The sequence below is a fragment of the Pristis pectinata genome, chromosome 32 (genome assembly GCF_009764475.1).
Source record: "Pristis pectinata isolate sPriPec2 chromosome 32, sPriPec2.1.pri, whole genome shotgun sequence".
Lineage (NCBI taxonomy): Eukaryota > Metazoa > Chordata > Chondrichthyes > Rhinopristiformes > Pristidae > Pristis > Pristis pectinata.
Genome location: NC_067436.1, coordinates 16,617,201 through 16,636,422, shown reverse-complemented (window position 1 = coordinate 16,636,422; position 19,222 = coordinate 16,617,201). Strand labels below are relative to the sequence as shown.

The 19,222-nt window shown below is 38.3% G+C and overlaps 1 protein-coding gene across 4 annotated transcripts in view; it reads left to right on the top strand.

Annotated features, from left to right (window-relative positions):
• Window positions 1-19,222, top strand: part of scaper (S-phase cyclin A-associated protein in the ER) — a 276,699-nt gene that overhangs the window by 126,204 nt on the left and 131,273 nt on the right. For all 4 annotated transcript variants that reach the window (XM_052042536.1, XM_052042537.1, XM_052042538.1 and 1 more), the window contains exon 21: window positions 8,423-8,488. In XM_052042536.1, coding sequence (XP_051898496.1) covers window positions 8,423-8,488 — 66 coding nt within the window. The remainder of the gene's footprint in view (window positions 1-8,422; window positions 8,489-19,222) is intronic.

Sequence of the window (19,222 nt, the reverse complement as noted above, 5' to 3'; positions counted from 1 at the left end):
CCTTTGGTACAAGCGCAGGTACCCTGAGGTAAGTGACTTGCCTCCTAACATCCTAAAGCCTTTCTACAAGGCACAAGATTTTGATGGAGTATTCTCTACTTACCTGGATCAGTGTTGTGCCAACTCTCAAGAACTGGACACCATCCAAGACAAAGCAGCTGGATTCATTGCCACTCCTTCAACAACCCAAACATTCTCCCTCACTGCCACCCCCCCCCCCCCCCGGCCTGTGACATGCAGGTACTGCAGTGTGTAATATTTATATAATGCACTGCAGTTAGTCACTCAGGTGATCCCCAGCCACCAAACACACAACCTCTACCACTAAGGAGGATAAGGGCAACAGGTGCATGGGACCATCATCAACTGCAGGTTCCCCTGCAAGTCACACACCACCCTGATTCATAAATATATCATAAACTTTTCATTGACACTGGATTTAAATTGTGGAGCTCCCTACTAACAGCCTTGTGTGAGCACCTTCTCAAGGGCAATTAAATGCTGGCCTTGCCAAGATCCCAAAATTTAATTGAAACAGATCAGAACCACTACAATGTAGTAACTGATTAAATTTAGTCTACTGGTGGGTAAAACAGCTAGCTGTAAAAGAGTCCAGGTCATAAAGATAGTTTCCTGGTTTGTGCCTTGTTTTATCTCAACTGGCACAGTGAATTGAGAGTTGTATTCAGCCTGGTGCCCTGGATTCCTCCGTTCTGTGCACTTGGCTTCTCGCTGATGTCATGGGATTATGAACAGGTGAATTTATGTAGATGATCTGATGGTATGGCCATTCATGGTCCAATAACTGACCTTTACAGATTGCATAAATTAACCCAGGAAAAACTATCATTAACCCAAGTTAGGAGGGGGGAAGAATCCACTGGATGAAAAATGTGTGATAGGTTTGCATCCTGGCTTGGAGAAGTATATTATTTTTGTTGGGGCGGTAGGGGGAACCCACATGTTTTGTGTTATCATGAGTATTCATTCAGGGAGTTTGAGGCTTTTTGTTTATAATGGACGAACTTTGAATGTGTACAAGTTGGCTGTAATAATGCACAACTCTGCACCTTTTAAACCTGTCAGAAACAATATAAGGTGCAGTCTGGCCAATCTTTCTGGCTAATGGCATTTTGCAAACTGCATAGACGTACCACTGAATTACCATAAGATGGAGGTCTTGATGAGCAAGGAGACGATAGAAACTGTGCGGATCAAATTGAGCTTACTCTGTGTCGTTTAATCTACTGAGAGCTGCTGCAGATTTGAGAAAGTTTTTCTTCTTCCTCCCTTTTTCCATATATTGTCAATTTTATTTTTGTGTTATCTCTAAAAGGCAGTTATCATTTGCTGCTTGTTGGCTACTGTTCCCCAGGCATCCACTATATCCTTATGAAAGTACCAGTATACATGGGTTTATACAGTGGATGTTGGAAATTGGAGTGTTGACAAAACCTAACTCAGTTCAGTAGTGGCCAGACGATTATAATGGTCTTTGCAAAGATCAGTACAAAATAAATATTGAATGTAAGGACCCTTCTTATCTAAATTGCTCAATGTTTTCAGTTGTATTAGCCTAGTGAAAATTTCTGGCTGATATTCATCAGATATCCCATGCTCTATGCCAATAATATAAGATTTTTAGTATCTACCCAAATAAGATTTACTTTAAAAAGAAATCTCATCTCAGAGTCAGCTGCCTTAGATTATTTGACACTTACTACTCTGCAGTCAAATAATCCTACCTGTTTGTACATTATATTATTTTCTCGTATTTTCTTACAACATAGGAGGAGACCTTTTGTCCTACTGAGTTTGTTGGCTGTCAGAGCATTCCCATTTCCCAACTTATTTCCCTGTAACCTGTCTTAGATCAACTCCCTACTGATCATCTTAGACCTTGAATGTAGTGAACTTTATGTTTCTCTGTAAAATATGTGAAAGGAGTGCATATGTCCTTTGCTAATAGAAAGTTTGCAAAAATGCCAGGAAGTCTGTCGCCAAGTATATAGCATAAGCAAGTTAGAACAGAGCAAAATGTGGAAATGAAATAGGCCAGAATAACCAGTTCTTTTTAAGTTTCTGCATACAATTTGGTCTATTGTTCTGCCTAACCTCTGTTCAATCCTTTTTGGAAGAGGTAACCAGACACAAGCAAACACTTAACAATCAGAAATTTTTTCCAACTCAAAAGTAAAGTGGTAGAATTCATGGAATATGTGACACAGATTAACTGAACTATATATTTTTTTTAAATGTCTAAATTTCCAGTTGTTGGCAGTGCACACAGTCATGTCGAAAAGGGTGTTTGATCATTTCTGTCCACCATCGTATCCTTAAAGCCTTGAGCTTAAACTGGTATTAATCCAGCCCTGTTTTAAAACAACTTGCTGTTTTTTTTTACTGGTAGTCAATTCTGTTACTCTTGGAGTGATTTGACATTAATATTGCAATTTCCTCCCTGCTGCATGAATCTCCTCTTTTAATCTCCTCTTGCAGAACATCTGCTGTCTAGAACAGGATCCTGTTTTCAGTCCGGGATGGGATGCATGTGGAATAACTTTGCCTGCAATGTCCTCCCCCACCAACCACCCCGTCCCCCACCCCCCCCCCCCACCTTGCCCCTTATAGGAAGGAACCTAAATGTGCTTTTATCTTATTTCTTAACTAGGAAGAATGACTTCCACATATTTTTCTTTTCTCCCAGAACGTGATGGTTGGTATTCTGGTTTTTCATATATGACATTCTTTAACCTGCATTCTCCTGGTTTAGGATCTTTTAGATCCAAATAGATAGGATGCAAGAACATGCCTACCATCGTGTGAATTCCTGACCTATAAGGGATTCGATCACTACTTTCCCATATCATTAAGGCTTGCTGGAGTGTTGAATTCATATGTGGCTTTGTGTGTTGGTTCTTCACTGTGCACAGGCACAGAAACCCAACCCTCAACAAATGGAAACAATCCTAAAAGCTCATGATTAATTTTTTGAAGCACTGTTAATGTTTCTATTGTATTTTTGTATTTAGTTCTGTGTTTTGGTCTGATAGTAGGTATAATGGCATGAGGCAAGTGCATTGGGACAATTAAAAAGCCCCAACAGTGCAATCAAACTGGATTATGTACGTGTGGAAAATGTGCCTAAAACCATTATGTTATCATCTCTTCCAACGCTAATTCAACCCTTTTAAAACTGTCCCAACTTACTGATTCCTCAGACGCTAGCTCTCTTCTACACCTCACTGAAGCTGTTCAGTTTCTACCATAGAGGTGAAAAACAGATTAATCCTGATTTTTAGTAATGTTTGTGGATTTTTTTTGTTATGGGTGAGACACTGCCTTTAAAGACTTAATTGAATTTCTAAAGTTCCCGTTGTTTATGGTCTTGCAGTTTGGCAATAACTAAAGTATTCCAGGGAGTGTGTTGTGTTGAAACTATCTCCCATTGCCCTCTTTTACATAAAACATCTGGTCACATCTGACTTTTGAATGTTTTATTGACTAGTAGGATGTAATGGGCAAAGCTGCAGTTTCTTTTCCATTAAAAAGTTATTTTGTAATAATGGATATGCCTTAAATAGGTTGGAGACTTTTTCCTCAAGTATTTTGAATTTTCAGTTTTATCCGATAGGTCAGCCTGCATTTAACGTAACTATAGAAAAGTACTATGAATGTTAAGTCACTATTTTGAGATGCTTTTTATTGATCCTATGGAATCTTCTGTATCCTTGGTGAGGTCAGCTAAATGTGTGCTGCTGTTCATAAAATCACAGCACAGAAATGGGTGGGGTAGGGTGGCCCGTCTTGTCTGTGCTGGCTTTTTGTATCCATTCAGATCATTTGGCAACATGATGTGGTATCACTTATATTGAACATGACTTATTTGGGTGTAGTCATTTCAACTCTATTTAGCACTGCTGTGTTTGTTACTGTTACTTATTTGTGTTTGTTACTGTTATTTATTTTAACACAGGATATGGAGGTAAAGCCAGAATAGAGCCAAAAATGTCCTGATTGATGACTGCTAACAATCATGACTCATTTACTCATCCATTTATAAAATGTCTCGAGGCATTTCATGAAAGCATTTTCAAATAAAAAGTGAGACGTGTGGGGTAGTTTTGGGGCAGATAAACACAGCCTAGACAAAGAAGTGGAGGTAATTAAAAGAGAAAGGAAAATGAAAGGAGGGGAAATACGGAGCTAAAGGCCTTGGCAACTAATGATATGATTACTTAAAGGGGAGCAGTTACAAATGAAAACAGGCAAGGGATATCATTTGGAGAAGTACAGAAGGGGCGGCACGGTAGCGTAGCGGTTAGTGCGATGCTATTACAGCGCCAGCGATCGGGGTTCGATTCCCATCGTTGTCTGTAAGGAGTTTGTACGTTCTCCCGTGTCTGCGTGGGTTTCCTCCCACATTCTAAAGACGTACGGGTAGGTTAATTTGGGTTTAAAATGGACGGCGTGGACTTGTTGGGCCGGAAGGGCTTGTTACCACGCTGTAAATAAAATTTTAAAAAAGATTTCATGTATGCTGTTCGGCTGGAGGGATATCAAAGCAAGAATGAGAATTTTTAAATTTGTGTTTTGCTTGTACAGAATCAATTTGCTGTTCATGCATTCAGCTTATTCATACAAATGTTTTGTTCATCATCAGAATGGTGTAAAACAATGGGGGCAATGTCTGTTTGGTAAATAATTTCTGTTTAATTATGCTTCCATGAAGAGCCTTAGGAATACCTTCTGACTTTAAAGGTGATATATAAATGGAAGCAGTTGTAATTTGGCACAGTACAGAAATGCGATACACACTAATCCTCTGCTCTCTCTCATTTGGAGCTGTGTATAGTGCCTTGTTTTGGCAACATGCTGTTTGTCTCCTGCTATTGGCAACATATTATTCTAATGCCAAAACAATGGGGAGAAAATTACTGTCTGCTAGTTATTCAATCCTCGAGCATTTTTTTGTGTCAACCTTCCTGCTGGGTTTGTGAGTATTTCAGTTGAGGATTTTTCTTTTTTTTGCTGGTTGAAATCAGTTTTTTTAAAATATTGACTCATTCATAAACATTTTGTGTTAGTCGATATTTCAAGAACAAGGAGTTTGGTTACTAATTACTGTTGTGAATCAGGGAGTCACAATCCCCTGTTATCTTTCCTGTAGGTCTCCCCTTTGTCTACATACTTGTGCAGTGATTCCATACAAGCATTGCTGATATGAGCGACTTGGTACCAAATTACGTTGTAGTACCGTTGGACATTTTTCCGGCACAAGGCCTTATGAAGGTTGATGGTTGGGTGACAGCTTTCACCTGTTGATCTGGACAAGTTGGAGCCAAACGCAGCAGCAGTGCCGCTTATCTGTGGAAGCTGCGGCTGTTCGCCAGTGTAAACAAGACAGATGGAGGCACTTGTATTTTTAAGCAGCAGTGGCTACATCTTGTACAGATTCCAGCATTTCTTTGCCAAAGTCTCAAAGTAGCCGATAAGATTATTTTGTATGTTTGTGAGTAAACAAATATATTTTCAGAATTCAAATAATTGTTTGGAAGAATGGCATACTGTGTATTAACAAAACAGCTTTGAAAGTTCTTTGTTTTAGATCTGATACGTATTAGGAGTTGTTAAATAATTTTTGATGAAGAAGCTGGTACAAGTGACTTGTAAACATTTTCCAAGAGACCATTGAGCCCTATCTTATAATGTGAACTTTATTTGTAAAAGTACTTCCTTTTAATGGGATTATCATCAAAGTGGTCAAGATAAGAGGTCAGCAATACAAACACACTGATGTTAGATTATATATCACTGTATGTGCACAGCTAAATGAAGTGTTCTGTTTCAAATGGTAAATGTATTTGAAATGTCCTTTACGTTCATCCTAAGAGTAGAACTTACGTGAACCATAAATATGTGGATTTATAGGCAATATCTGCTTGCCTGTATCAGTTAATCGAGAAAGTTATGCAGCAATCAATGTCATATTTTAATTAACTGTGCTTATGCAAGATTGTTTCTGAAATGCCTACATGAAAATTGTTACCTAGCTCAATAGAATTTTTTTTAAATCAACTCAGCTTATCTCTCTAATTACAACCCTCACCCTCTTTTTGTCGTTCTCTGGGTTTTGTGTGTTCTTCTGATGACCCTTTTGGAGCTTTGAATAATGATGTACAAGTCTATTTGTAGACCAGCACTAAAACTACTATATGGACAGTCGGGATCTGGCCTAGATTTACTTGGAGGGAAAATGCCTCTCGGCCCTTGGGATGTTATGTTTGTCCTCTGTAGCCTGGAGCTAAGGGGAACATAAAAAGCCAAGCTATCTGATTATGTTTTTAACTCTAGCTGGGAGTGCGCACAGATATCAGAAGGAATTGGCTTTTCAGAGTCGAACTTGTTCTAGGCTCAGGCATGAAGGCTGATGATTTGGTGAAGTACTGTCCAGTATCAAAGATCCTTTGCCCGAATGAGAATCACCAACTTCAAAAGTGGAGGTGGGGGGGAAGTGAAGGAATGTAAATCAACCCAACCATATGAATTTATGACCTCATTTTTGATTGGGATTGCCAGCAGGCTGTTATTTTAAACTGAATTATTTCTGTTATTAGTCAGAAACTAATTCAGGGAATGATTAGTTTCTAACTGAGCTTGTCATGTTTTATGGATGTGTTCTTGTGCCATGCAAGGCAAATCACAATGCAATAATTATACTTGGTACCTGCAGCGAGAAGCTGAATAATTTAAATAAGACAAAGTATAGATGAAAATGGAACTGAAAAATTACAGGACAAACATCTTCCAACAGTCACAGCAAAATATCAATGTCCCAAGCATTGCTCTATAATGGAAACTTACTGAATAGGTTTGTAAATGTAAAAGTTGCCAGTTTTGGCCCTTTCTTTACGGATGTTCAACCAATATAAGGAGTCCCCCTCCATCACTCATCCCTTCTCCAATCCAAAAGGATTAATGGCAAAAACTGATGTTCTTTAACCTTCATCCTTTTGTAGTATTTTTAGTCTTAAGTGATGGGCGTAGGCTGATGAGTTGGGTTTAAGTTTTTCATTTGGGGCTTGTTTCACACCTGCAAGGCAATTGTTCCTGTGAGGTAAAATTAAATTTCAGTAATGTTCTTGTCTGGAAAATGTTCTTGCTGCTTCATTTATACCATAAGACTGAGTATTGCTTGCTGTAAAAACATACTCTTGTATGAGGTGCAATGCAGTTAGGAAGCTCATGGGTTGGTAAGCACCCACATGATACAACTGGACATTGCAGAAAAGAGACCAAACTGTCAAATTAGACATCCCTGATATCCTTGCAGCATTAAAAGTATAAAATGAGAAGTCACTACCAGCTTTAGTACACTGTATGGTAGTTACAGAGGATACAAAGAATTTGTAGTGGCAGTATTGTTACTTTATCAACTTTTTTTCCCATTAGTTTGCTGTAATTCATCAGTTGACTCCTGGAAATTGTGGTTCCTTGTTCCTATGTGCTGAATATAAATGAAGAATTGAAACTAGAATTTTCAAAATTATTGATCATGGCTATAGCTAGAACTAAAGAGTTGTGTACCTGTGGTGAACTAAAAGTTCTAAAAGCGACCTGCACTGCCTGCAAGTGTTGCTCACATAACTTTTCAGATATTTTACCGTGACTGTTTTCCTGTTGTGTGAACTTGCCATCCAAAAGCATGTAAATGTAAATTTCTTATATTTCCTGACAATGTAGAAGGAGGCTCTTCGGCCCATCAAATCTATGCCAACTCTCTGGATTCCCATATGTCCCATAAATATGTCTTATTATTTGCCTGCAACCTATTCTCCTGTCACTCACCTACAACTGTCAGCACACCTTTGGAATGTGGGAGGAAATTAAAGCAAGCAGGGGAAACCACAGAGCATCAGGGAAAATCAGCAAACTCCAAATGCAAGGTTAGAATCGAACCCCAGTCACTGAAGGTGTTCACCAGCAGTGCTAACTGCTGCACTACTGTGCCAGTCCACAGCAGAGCAATCAGAACTCAGTCAAAAAATCACAGGGGCATTAGCTGAGAATGCTGGTTAAAGTAAGCTGTGCTGCTGAATGCAGTAAGGACTATTTTAAAATTAAATTAAATTGAATTGAAGTTAGATAAAAATGTAACAAATTCTAAAACAGCCTCTCGTGCAGGTGAGCATCGTTGAGCACCGATGAGTGAAGGTTGCAAAGATGTAGCAAGGGTTAAGGGTTGCAAACCTATATTTTGAAGAAAAGTTTGAGGAAAAACCCTTGAGGAAAGGGACATGTGATAAGGCAAAGTAGCTTATTCTGCATTGAAACAATAAATAATGCATACTATGCATTTCAGATTTGTTTTAAGATTTTTCAGCTAACGTTTTAATGGCTTTCTTCTGTTGCCTATATACAGGGGTAAAGAATATGAAAGCTCACTGGAAGCCAAAACTCAGATTCCAGACTCTCCCTTCAAAGCAAAGTAAGTGCTTATTTAAATAGATAAGGCTTATTTAATGTGTAAACAGCAATTAAGCAGTTGTGAATAGTGGTTGCTAGCTCCTCATTTGGAAGTCAGCATTGGTTAATTAATTTTGAGATTGTGTTGTAATAAAAACAAATAATGCTAGAAATATACCACACTCTGTCTGCATCAAAGAGAAAAGAAATCTTAAACTTTTAAGAGCTGAGGACCTTACTTGAACAAAGAAAGATGGGTAAACAATTTATATTGGAGTGACAAAAACTTTGAGGGAAGGATTGAAGAGCAGATAAAGGCCACTAGAAGAGCAATTCAAACTGCTGTAGTTTATGGGCCATGATCAATTTTAAGGAAATAACTGGTAAATTAATGATAACAGACAAGGAGGAAGCAGAAGACCAACAAAAAAGTAAAGGGGCCATTTGCTATCTACTATATGGTTACCAGAACACTGACTGCCGGTTCTTATGGAAGTGCATTATATCAACAGTGTTAAGAATTTCTCAGAGATTTGAGGATCATAAATAACAACTTGCATTCCAGCTTCTCCTGTATGTGTTGCTTATGTAACTGAGACAGTGGGAGATATCAGAGGAAGGTTTTTTACCCAGAGAGTGGTTGGGGCGTGGAATGCACTGCCTGGGGTGGTGGTGGAGGCAGGTACATTGGTCAAATTCAAGAGATTGCTAGATAAGCATATGGAGAAATTTAAAATAGAGGGATATGTGGGAGGAAGGGGTTAGATAGTCTTAGGCGAGGTTTAAAGGTCGGCACAACATTGTGGGCCGAAGGGCCTGTATTGTGCTGTACTGTTCTATGAATAGAACAAAGCTATAGCATAAATGGATTTAGCTTCTTAATTTTCCATTTATGCTAGGAAAGCTTAATTTAGCTGTGTAAAGTGGAGCTGAGCCGTAAAGAAGAGGCAGATATGAAGTAGTTGATTTCAGTTACTTTGGGGTACAGTTTCAGTTCCATCCCTGGAGTAAGGAATAATAACAACTGGAGCTCCTGTTTCTGATTACTATTAAGTGGTCTATGCTTGGAAATAAATCTGCATAGCAGTCCTAGGATGAGGGCAGATTTAGCAATGACTGTGGTGGTTTTCGGGCAGGGTAGCCAGAATATCCACTGAATGCTCATGTGGCACTTGCATAAAGGGCTGCTAGTGACTGCAAAGCAAGAACAAGACACAAATTGGTGGCTTGAGTGGTGGAAGACAAGGCAACCTCTTTTTGCATTCATGCAGTTGATAGGTAGAAAATGATAGGAAAAATATTAGAACGAAACAATCTGGCTTTAAAGGCAATCTGATCTTCTTTGGCCAAGTTTATTAATACAAATAAACATTCTCAAAAATTAAAACTAATTTTGCATCCTTCCAGAGTCATTTGTTTTATGTCCTTCTCAGCAGGTGCAGTGTAGGAGGAGTTTGAGTTCAGCAGTATGAGGCAGTCCAATTAACAAGAGAAAAACGAGTAATTTTATGTGTTATTTCAACAGCATATGTTAATTCCACTCTCTCAAACTGTCAGGGTCTGTAACTGCTTTGGACTAATTTCTCCAATTATGTCATCAAAACAAGATGCTTAAATGTGGTGGGTGGGGAAGAAAAAATGACAAGATACTTTTGTAAAGTGATATGAATAGTTATAAAATACATCTATTAAGATCCTTTTGAATAATTGTACTACGTAGAGTGGTTCTGAACCATCTGTTGAGGAAGGTGTATGGTTATCTCCTAGTTGTTGTGATACATTGGTCCAGCTTGGGCAGTGATGAGGAAAGCTATATTGTTTCTGTATCTCCTAGAGTGGGAAGGAGGAGAGTTCCAGTAGGGTTTCTGCTCCCCATGGTTACCGATGACTCCCACTGGGAAATGAAGGGATATGGATACAATTGAGCTCTGCTCTGATGTCTTTTTCCCAGTTGAAGAGCACCATCTATGCATATAGATGAAGAATGTTGACATAGGTGAGATAGGAGAGGGTTAGCAATACTCATAAGTGTCAGCATGAATCATCATTTTCAATTGAGGAGGATGAGAGGAGGTTATACTCACTGTGGTTTAGTACCATTTTCATTACGTTTAATTTACTGTGCAAGTACTGTAATATTATCAGCAATGTGCAATGACAAAGTTTGTACATCACTTGACATGTTAATCATTAGGAAGATAAATCTGATGAGTATGTGAATGTTTGATTAAAGATTCATGTCACCCATTAACTATTCAAAAAGCAGCACAAGTTCATGTTGTCTCTCTCAGTGAATGTTGGTCATCAGAAATCCAACCTTTTTTTCCTCCCCCATTTGCCATGTATATTTTTTTAGCTACTTCCTAGTTTTTGTTAGTGCTACATGGAGAGTACTTTAAAATAGCATAAGCACAAGATCAGAGGTGACATCCATTCAAAAAGGGACTACCTTTATGTTATCCACCTATTGCTTAAATGGCTGGTGATGCTTCCAGTTCTCTTAGCTAGAAGTTCTATTGTATCCTTCAATGACATATTTTTCCTCCACAGCCTTCTGTGGTGAGGTCAGCAATTGTGGAAGAATATATGCTGTTTTCTTCCATTTACAGTAAGCTGAGTGACCTTAAAAGCATTCTCATTGAGATGCATTGAAGCATATTCGGAATTTTGAATTTGTCATAAATAGAACCTCAAGACTTTGTGTGGATTGCAATGAAACTGCTTATAACTAACCTTCTGTACTTGATTACTGTATTTTTTGTTTGCAGGAGAGTGTTGTGAGCAGAGAAGTTTGAGAGTTGTTATTCTTTCCGTTTATTACCACATGCAGCAAAGTGTTGATCAGAGATCAGAATCCCACCCTCTGGGTTTGCAGTTCAAATTAATAAATTGGCTGACTTAAGCTTCATGGTACCCAAAGTTATAAGCTTGAAGCATATTCTTATGCTATATGATGCTTACTGATCTCCATATTTAATCCCTTTTATGGCATTGGCAGATCTGAGATCATGTGAGATCTGCTTGTGCCAGCTAGTTCAAATGGCTAGTAATTCAGATTGTCAACTGACCAGGTAACTTCAATGACTTATTAAAAACACCAAGACTAACATTTGCACATTTTCATTGTTTTATCTATAAATGCATACACTGACACTTCTGAAAATAATTTCTTGTGCATAGCATAATGAAATACTTTATAGAACTCCATGTATCTATCATCCGCAGCCCCACACCAAAGTGTCCCTCGCCAGTGTGCCCATGATTTTAACAAGAAAACTTCAATTAACTATTCAGAAGTAACCTTTCTTTCGCAAGTATATGTTCACTCTCTTTGGATAAACTCATTTCTGTCCAAGTGCTTGGTCATCCTGCCTCTGATAATAGATTCAAGCTACTTACCCACAACTGAAGTCTTAGAATTGTGTTAATTGTTCTGCAGGAGGTGGGTTTTGAATTCGTTAATCAAAATCTGTAATTTCACTAGCTTAGTTTGGTAGGTCTTGAGATGCAAAATTTGTCATGTGAAAATAGCCTGAGATATTAGTGAATAAAATAGTATCAGGTTAGAGAACCACAATGTCTTAATCTCAGTGCATATGATATTCTTTTTCCTGTTATAGGGATGGTGGTAGCTGTCATTTAAAATAAAAAGATTTACATGAAAGCCTGAGGGGGAGCTCATGATTATCATTATCATTTGCACAAGAGTACAAAGAGTTCTCTTTTCTCACTGTCTCAATCAAAAGCATACTTTCACAATGAAACACTGACAGGAGATATCATAATTCAGCTATTAAACTATGAGAGTCCTAATGATGACATAACGTGTACTTCAATTAAATTTCCACTGCAAATTCACTACTAATACATTAAATGCCTTACTCGTGTTATTGTGCTTTGTTCTTTTGCCTAGAATTGGTGAAAACTTGGACTGTTAAGGTGAAATATTGAATTACATCGTCAGCTGTTTTACCACTGCAGGCTTTCTCAAGTAATATAGCTATCTTTCCATTCTTTGTGTGTTGATTGGAGGGGAGAAGTGGAAGTTTGTGGAAAGTTTCTTTTTGAAGCTATATTATGAGAGGTTCCATTGGGACACCCAACACCCTGTCATTGGCTGGAGTTATGAGTATGAATATAGTTTATGTATACTAGAGCCCTTTTGACAGATGGCAGCTTTGTTCAATGAAATTGCTCCTAGTGGAACTTTTGGCAATAAGGTTTATTAAAACCAGTACCCCTGAAGCATGAAAAGCTCACCACCCATAGACTTAACAAACCACAGAAAATCCCAAAGCATTTCACACACCATAAATCACTCTGGAGTTTAGATTAGTTTGCAGTACTGTCTGTTAATGAAGGCAAGCAAGGCACCTAGTTTAGTATCCAGAAGGATCTCATAAGCAGTTGATGATGATTGTGATCACTGAAGGAGGAATGTTTGCCAAGGAGTTAAAGGAACTTCATGGGAATTTTTAACAGCAACCTGATCCTTCAGAATAGGTAGACAAAGCCTTAGTTTAATACCTCAGTCATGGGACAGCTATCAAAAATGGACTCTCAGTGCCACAGTGAAGAGTCATAACAGGTAATATATTTAGCATCAAGAATTTGATTCTATGTTAAATGTGCCAATGACTGAGCATTGTCGTGCATTCTCTAAATGCCAGCAAATGCAAAGAGATTTGGCACCATGGTAGAATTAATATTTGATTGTGAAACTCAAACAAAGGTGAAGTATAATCAATTTTAGTGGTGATTACCAGGTGCTGTCCAGATTGAGCAATTATTATGCCTTCAGTGATAGTTTAATGAACTTTACTTGATAGCAAAAAAAGGAAAATTTATGCAGAGATCTGTTAAGAAGGATTATTGAATTTCCACTCTCAATAACATCACTATTCAGAAGTGTTGAGTAAAACCTTGTTGTTTTTCTTGAGGGAAAGTGAATAATTCTTGAAAATACAAGGGTAGGAAAAAAGAAATTGGAGCAAAAATCTGCTGATGGTGGGAATCCGAAGTGCTAACAGAAAATGCTGGAAATAGGTGGGGCAGCATGGGAGAAAGTTGATGTTTTCGGTCAAGGCTACTTCAGTGGGCAAGTGAGAAGATGAGCGTGTTTTAAGTTGAAGGGGAGGGGTGGAGACAACAGAGGAAATGATTATGATAAGATGAAGACCAAAGTTGTCAAGGTTAATGATTACTTTAAAAAAACACTGTTTGGAGGCAGAAAAGAAAATGGAAAAAATTGAATCACAAAGGTACAGCCACATCCATGGAGAAAGAGGAAAAAATAAACAATGTACCTAGATGGGAGGTGCCGTTCCTCAAAGTTACGTTCAGCATTGTTGGAACATTGTAGGACGCAGTGGGATGGCGAGTTAAAGTGACAGGAGAATGGAAGCTCAGAGTTGTCCTTGTGATTGAACAGATATGTTCTAGTCATCTAATCTGTGTTTGGTTTCTCCAATGTAGAGAAAAGAAATAGGAAAGATCTCCTCATTACATTTAAGGGATGACCTGTGTGAAACATGGATTTGTGGAAGAGAGTAATTTTTCAATATCTTTTTAAAATATGGGCGACCCCCTTTATGGTCATTCAGGTTACGGAAATTTAGCCTTATACAGAATTCACAAATCACCACCCAAAAATTTGCGATTCAGAATAAAATTTCCTCTCAAGGAATTTATGTAGGGGGGAATAAAATAAATAAATGGACACAATTTTTTTTCCCCAACTCGCGTTTCTTGATGCATGCACAGATGATGTGGCTTCATGTTAAATCATGATTATAGGCTACTTGCTAGGAGCACAACCCCTTCATGATGCGGGGGTCACATGTAGTAGATTCTCTCTTCTGCACTCAGCGATACAACTGCAAAGTGTAGCTTTCGTTGTGGTAAATACTTTTCGGAAGCCTTAATATATGTAAATTCTTAGTCATAGCTCAACAAATCATAATAGAAATGGGTGCTGCTGTTCATTTCTTTCTCAGCAGACAAGATTTCAGAATTCTAGGAGTCGCAATGTCTCTTCAGCTGAGTGCCCTTTGATTGACATAAAACTTTCTAATGTTTTAATGGGCAAATGGAGTGCATTATGTTAGCAACTTGTTTATGCCAGCAGTCTCTCTCACTCCATATGGCTGAGCCTTGAAGGTCTGAGTTATTAAGCCAATTCAGACTATCTAAGTATATGTTTGACTCCAAAGTATATTCCTGTGAGCAGCCCACCTCAGTAAGTAGAATCAGTTTCAAAACTGTCACTATTTGATGGATAGGTGTCCATTGAGTTGGTTAAACTGGCTGAGTGGTTTCAACCCCAAACTGAATGGAAGACAAAGACATAGCTTGGGGAAAAGCTGTGACCATGCAGCCAATTCAGCATATTATTCCTTTGGCTTCTGAGCTGGTCAAAGTTTTATGTAAACAAGGTATTTCCATATGACTGACTAGATCAAGAGTTAACTATCTCCCTGAGATGATTTTATTTCTGCTAATTAAACTGCCATTATTTTATGGTTTCTGAAAGTTAGGAAAATACATACTATGTGCAATTGAGGTGCAAAAAAATTGAAATATTAATGAGGGTTGTGGTTAGATGAGACTGTTACATTCAAAGAATTTTGGAAGTGTAATGGACAGTGATTTTAGTAAAATATTGTTTAAGATTTTTTTTTCACAATAGGCTTATGTAAATTTATCATCAGAGACTGCAGATGTTGTAATCTGGAGCAGGAAACAAAATGTGAGAGGAACTCGGTGGGTCAAGTGGCATTTGTGAAGGTTGATGTTTCAAGTCGGGACCCTGCATCAGGACTGTTGTTTTGTCCCCAAACATCTGCATTTAATTGTACATTGATTGTCATAGGTTTATTTGTAAACTTTGTTTATTAGATTTGTGATTTTTAAATTAGCTTATTCCATGCAGCTTATTTTCCATTCGAAGAGTACTTTATCAAACCATAATACACTAACAACCTTCAATTAACCTAACCACAAATTTGGATTCAGAAGAACCACTCATGTAATTTGGGGCATTATTGTGGACATTTTCCTTCCAATTAGAAGGTCACGCTGATACAGAAGGTGTACAAATTCAATTTCCAGCCAATTAATTCAGGCAGCATCAGTGCCTAGGAGAGCTAATAGATGTACCATCTTGGATGAATGAGAACCAGTCATTGGCATTTAAATGAGATTCTAAATTTGAAAACATTATGAGCTGATGATCTGCTACATTGGTTGAATTTTGAGCAGACTCCAAGACTCTTATGTCCTGCCCAATTAAAATCAGGCTTGGTATTTCTCGTAGAAATCCAAAACTACTTACTACAAGACATTTCTAATCCAGCTTTTGGGTATCTTGATCATTATAAGTAGAGCAGTTTTAATTCCAGTTTGACAGCACCACATTATACAACTGTACATTTTACCTTTCTTTCACCTTTGAACTGCTGCAAAAAATATACCTGTGACCAGCTTTTGGATACCTGTCCCAATAAATCTTTACGTGGCTCAATGTCAGACTTCCTCTGATTGCTGCTGTGAATCTCCTTCTCTCATTTTATAGTAAATAAATTCAGGTTATTATTAAATCATCATCTTCATTGCAACTGACCATTCTGTAAATTGGATTTTGAGGGTATCCTTAGTTTTTAACAGAGTAATGTACCTATTTTCCAACCCTGTTTTTTTTCATGCACAGTTGGTAACCTCAATTTACGAATGTTGACTTAACTATCTTTACTATGGCAAAATTCTCTTTTTTTTATCTGACCTCCATTTACAAAGCCTTTTTCCTTTTTAATGAACAATCAATGTTAGGGGGCAGAGAGATAAAATTGATAGTATAGTTAATAGGAACCAATAACTAACAAGCAAGCACCAAACAAGCAACCCATCCGTATTATATCCTTTTATTGACATTGTAAGTGTCTGCAGTCCACTTTTGAGTTCTAAGCAATAAGCAATCACAGGTGCAGCAGTGTCAACAAGATCTCTATCAGTTAACAATACACAAAATGCTGGAGGAATTCAGTGGGCCAGGCAGCACCTATAGAGGGAAATGGACAGTCAACGTTTCAGGTCGAGACCCTTCATCTGGACTGAAGGATAGAGGGGAAATGTCCCCTCCCCTATCTCCCTTTAGAGGCTATCTCCCTTCTGTCTTTCAGTCCAGATGAGGGGCCTTGAACTGAAGCACCGACTGTCCATTTCCCTCCATAGATGCTGCCTGACCCACTGAGCTTCTCTAGCTTTTTATGTGCTGCTCCAGATTCTAGCATCTGCAGACTCTTATGTCTATCCATTAGAGACTCGATGGGCCAAATGGCCTACTTCGGCTCCCTTGTCTTGTGATCTTGACACGGTTGCCTTGAAATCTCAGACCACAGCTACTTGACACAATGTGTTCCATTGACATAATCAGTCCTTGAAACAAAGAGTATTTACACAGACCGCTTTTAAAACAGCATAACACAATGGAATTGGGTAACATAGGAGTACAGTGGAGGAATTCTCGATCTTCATGTTTATGCATATGTTCAGTAGTGTATTGGAAATAGATCTCTATTGATTGTTACAGAATGTTATCCCTGAAATGCATTGCATGTTATGAAGGGAAGAGATGTTATGATGGGGATAATGGCAAAAAGATTAAGAAAATTATCAGAAAATCCAAATTAATAGTATGTGCCCCTGAGTTTGATGATTCAGGGAACTAGTGAGAGTGTTATGGCAAGAGTTGAAAGAATATGGAGAAGTGATAAATCTTCTGAAAGCCAGATTCGTTCAAAGCCATTCAAGAATCATGCAAACCTGCATAAAATTTGTCTTCTGTCAAAGGCAGCAAGTGCAGATACCATGCACAGAAATATTTCCAAAGGAACTGGAACATATCATTAAGGAATGTGACTACTCCGCTAAAGAAATATAACATGAATGAGAAGAGAGTGCCCTCGTGCACGTTCAACCCAACTGATGGGAAACCTGCTGCAAACTTCAAAGCAACTAAATATAACCTTACTCTTCTGCCTGGAGGCAATGTTGTTGGTGACTAAGTTTAAGCCTCTCTCAATCTACCATTCGGAGAAACCATGGCTGAGAAGGGATATTCAAAGGCCAATCTTCCAATCGTGTGGCAACCTAACAAAAGAATCTTGATGGCAGCATTGCTATTCTAAGATTATATCATGATGTTTTTGCTCTCTCTTCATCAAATTATGTTGTACAAAATATATCCCAGAGAACGGAACTTTGCACGTCAATGACAATGCCCCTGGACATTTGGTTAATATCAAGGATATGTACTCTCAACATCCAAGTAATGTTTTTGGTGCCTGCCTCCACTTGATTTTTCCAACCTATGTACAGGATGGCATCACTATGTTCAGGGTTTACTATCTGCCACACATGGAATCAAGAGGCAAACCCATTATTCAGGAATCTTGGGAGAGGTACAATAGCAAAATAGTCATAGAATATATGAATTCCTCTTGGGATGATGTAATCCATGGTGTATAGAGGAAATTATGGCCAGAGTGTATGCATGATTCCATGGATTTACAAACCTGAAAAATTTCCTGGCCAATGTCAAATTGGCAAGTGAAGCTGAGTATGAAGAAGTAGCCCAGAGTGATCTGAAAGATGTAATGGAATTCCGTGGTGAGAGATAACAAATGAGGATCTGTTGGAGCTTGAACACAAAGATCAAAAGCTATTGAAAACATCACCTCCAGCAAAACAGCTCAGTAGGAAATGGCACACAGAGGTGTTCTGCTGCATTGAAAAGGACATAGCTGCCTTTGAAGATAATGATCTGAACATGAAGCTCAGCATTGGATGTGGCCTCATGATGGGAGATGACATGCTTTGCAGTAAGGTGCTCTGAGATGAAAAAGAAGAGAGCTCTGCAGAAGTCCATGGACACTTCCTTTAATCCTTGTTCATTATCCACCCAGGAACAGTCATGGGAAGAATATTTACCATTAACATTAGATTTCCCCTACACCATCCCCACATGAACACTGGTGACACAGTGGCATTTGACCTCTCCCACTTCCATCAGAGATTTAAGAACAGAAATAAGACACAGATCATTTTTTGGGAATTGAGACTCTGGGCCTTTCTTCCTCAAAGGTCATTGGGAACAGAATGTTTGAGACAGATTCTTGATGAGCAGGTGCAGGTTACAATTAAGAAGAAGTGTGGATTGAGGCTGTAGTTAGATCACAAAGCCACGACTACCACTTGCACATAAAGGTAAGAATTAGGAGCAGGAGTAGACCATCTGAAATCAGCTCTGCCGTTCAGTAAAACTATGGCACATCCGATTACAGACTCAACTCCACATTACTGCTTAATTGTAACCTACCCCGGCTTTTCAAGAATCTGTCACAAAGAAAATTCTACTCCCAATGACCTTTGAGGAAGCGAGCACCCAAGACTCTCAATTCTCAAAAAAGTCTTATTGCTGTTATTAATGTCTGAGCCCTGGATAGTATCTTCTCATTGTAGATTCTACCATAAGAGATGTCAGCAATGCATCTCAAATGTTTCATTTGCTTTTGTAATCTTAATTTAAATATTAATTGGTAATCAAATACTTGTATTTTTTAGTGTTAGGTTGTTTGACCATGATTCCTGAGCTCTGAAATGCAACCAGTGTTCTTGTGTTGAAGCTCATGGAAGCATTACAAATTTTCATTTCCCACATTGTTTTTCCAGAAAATATTCCTTTTTAAATTGAGGAATG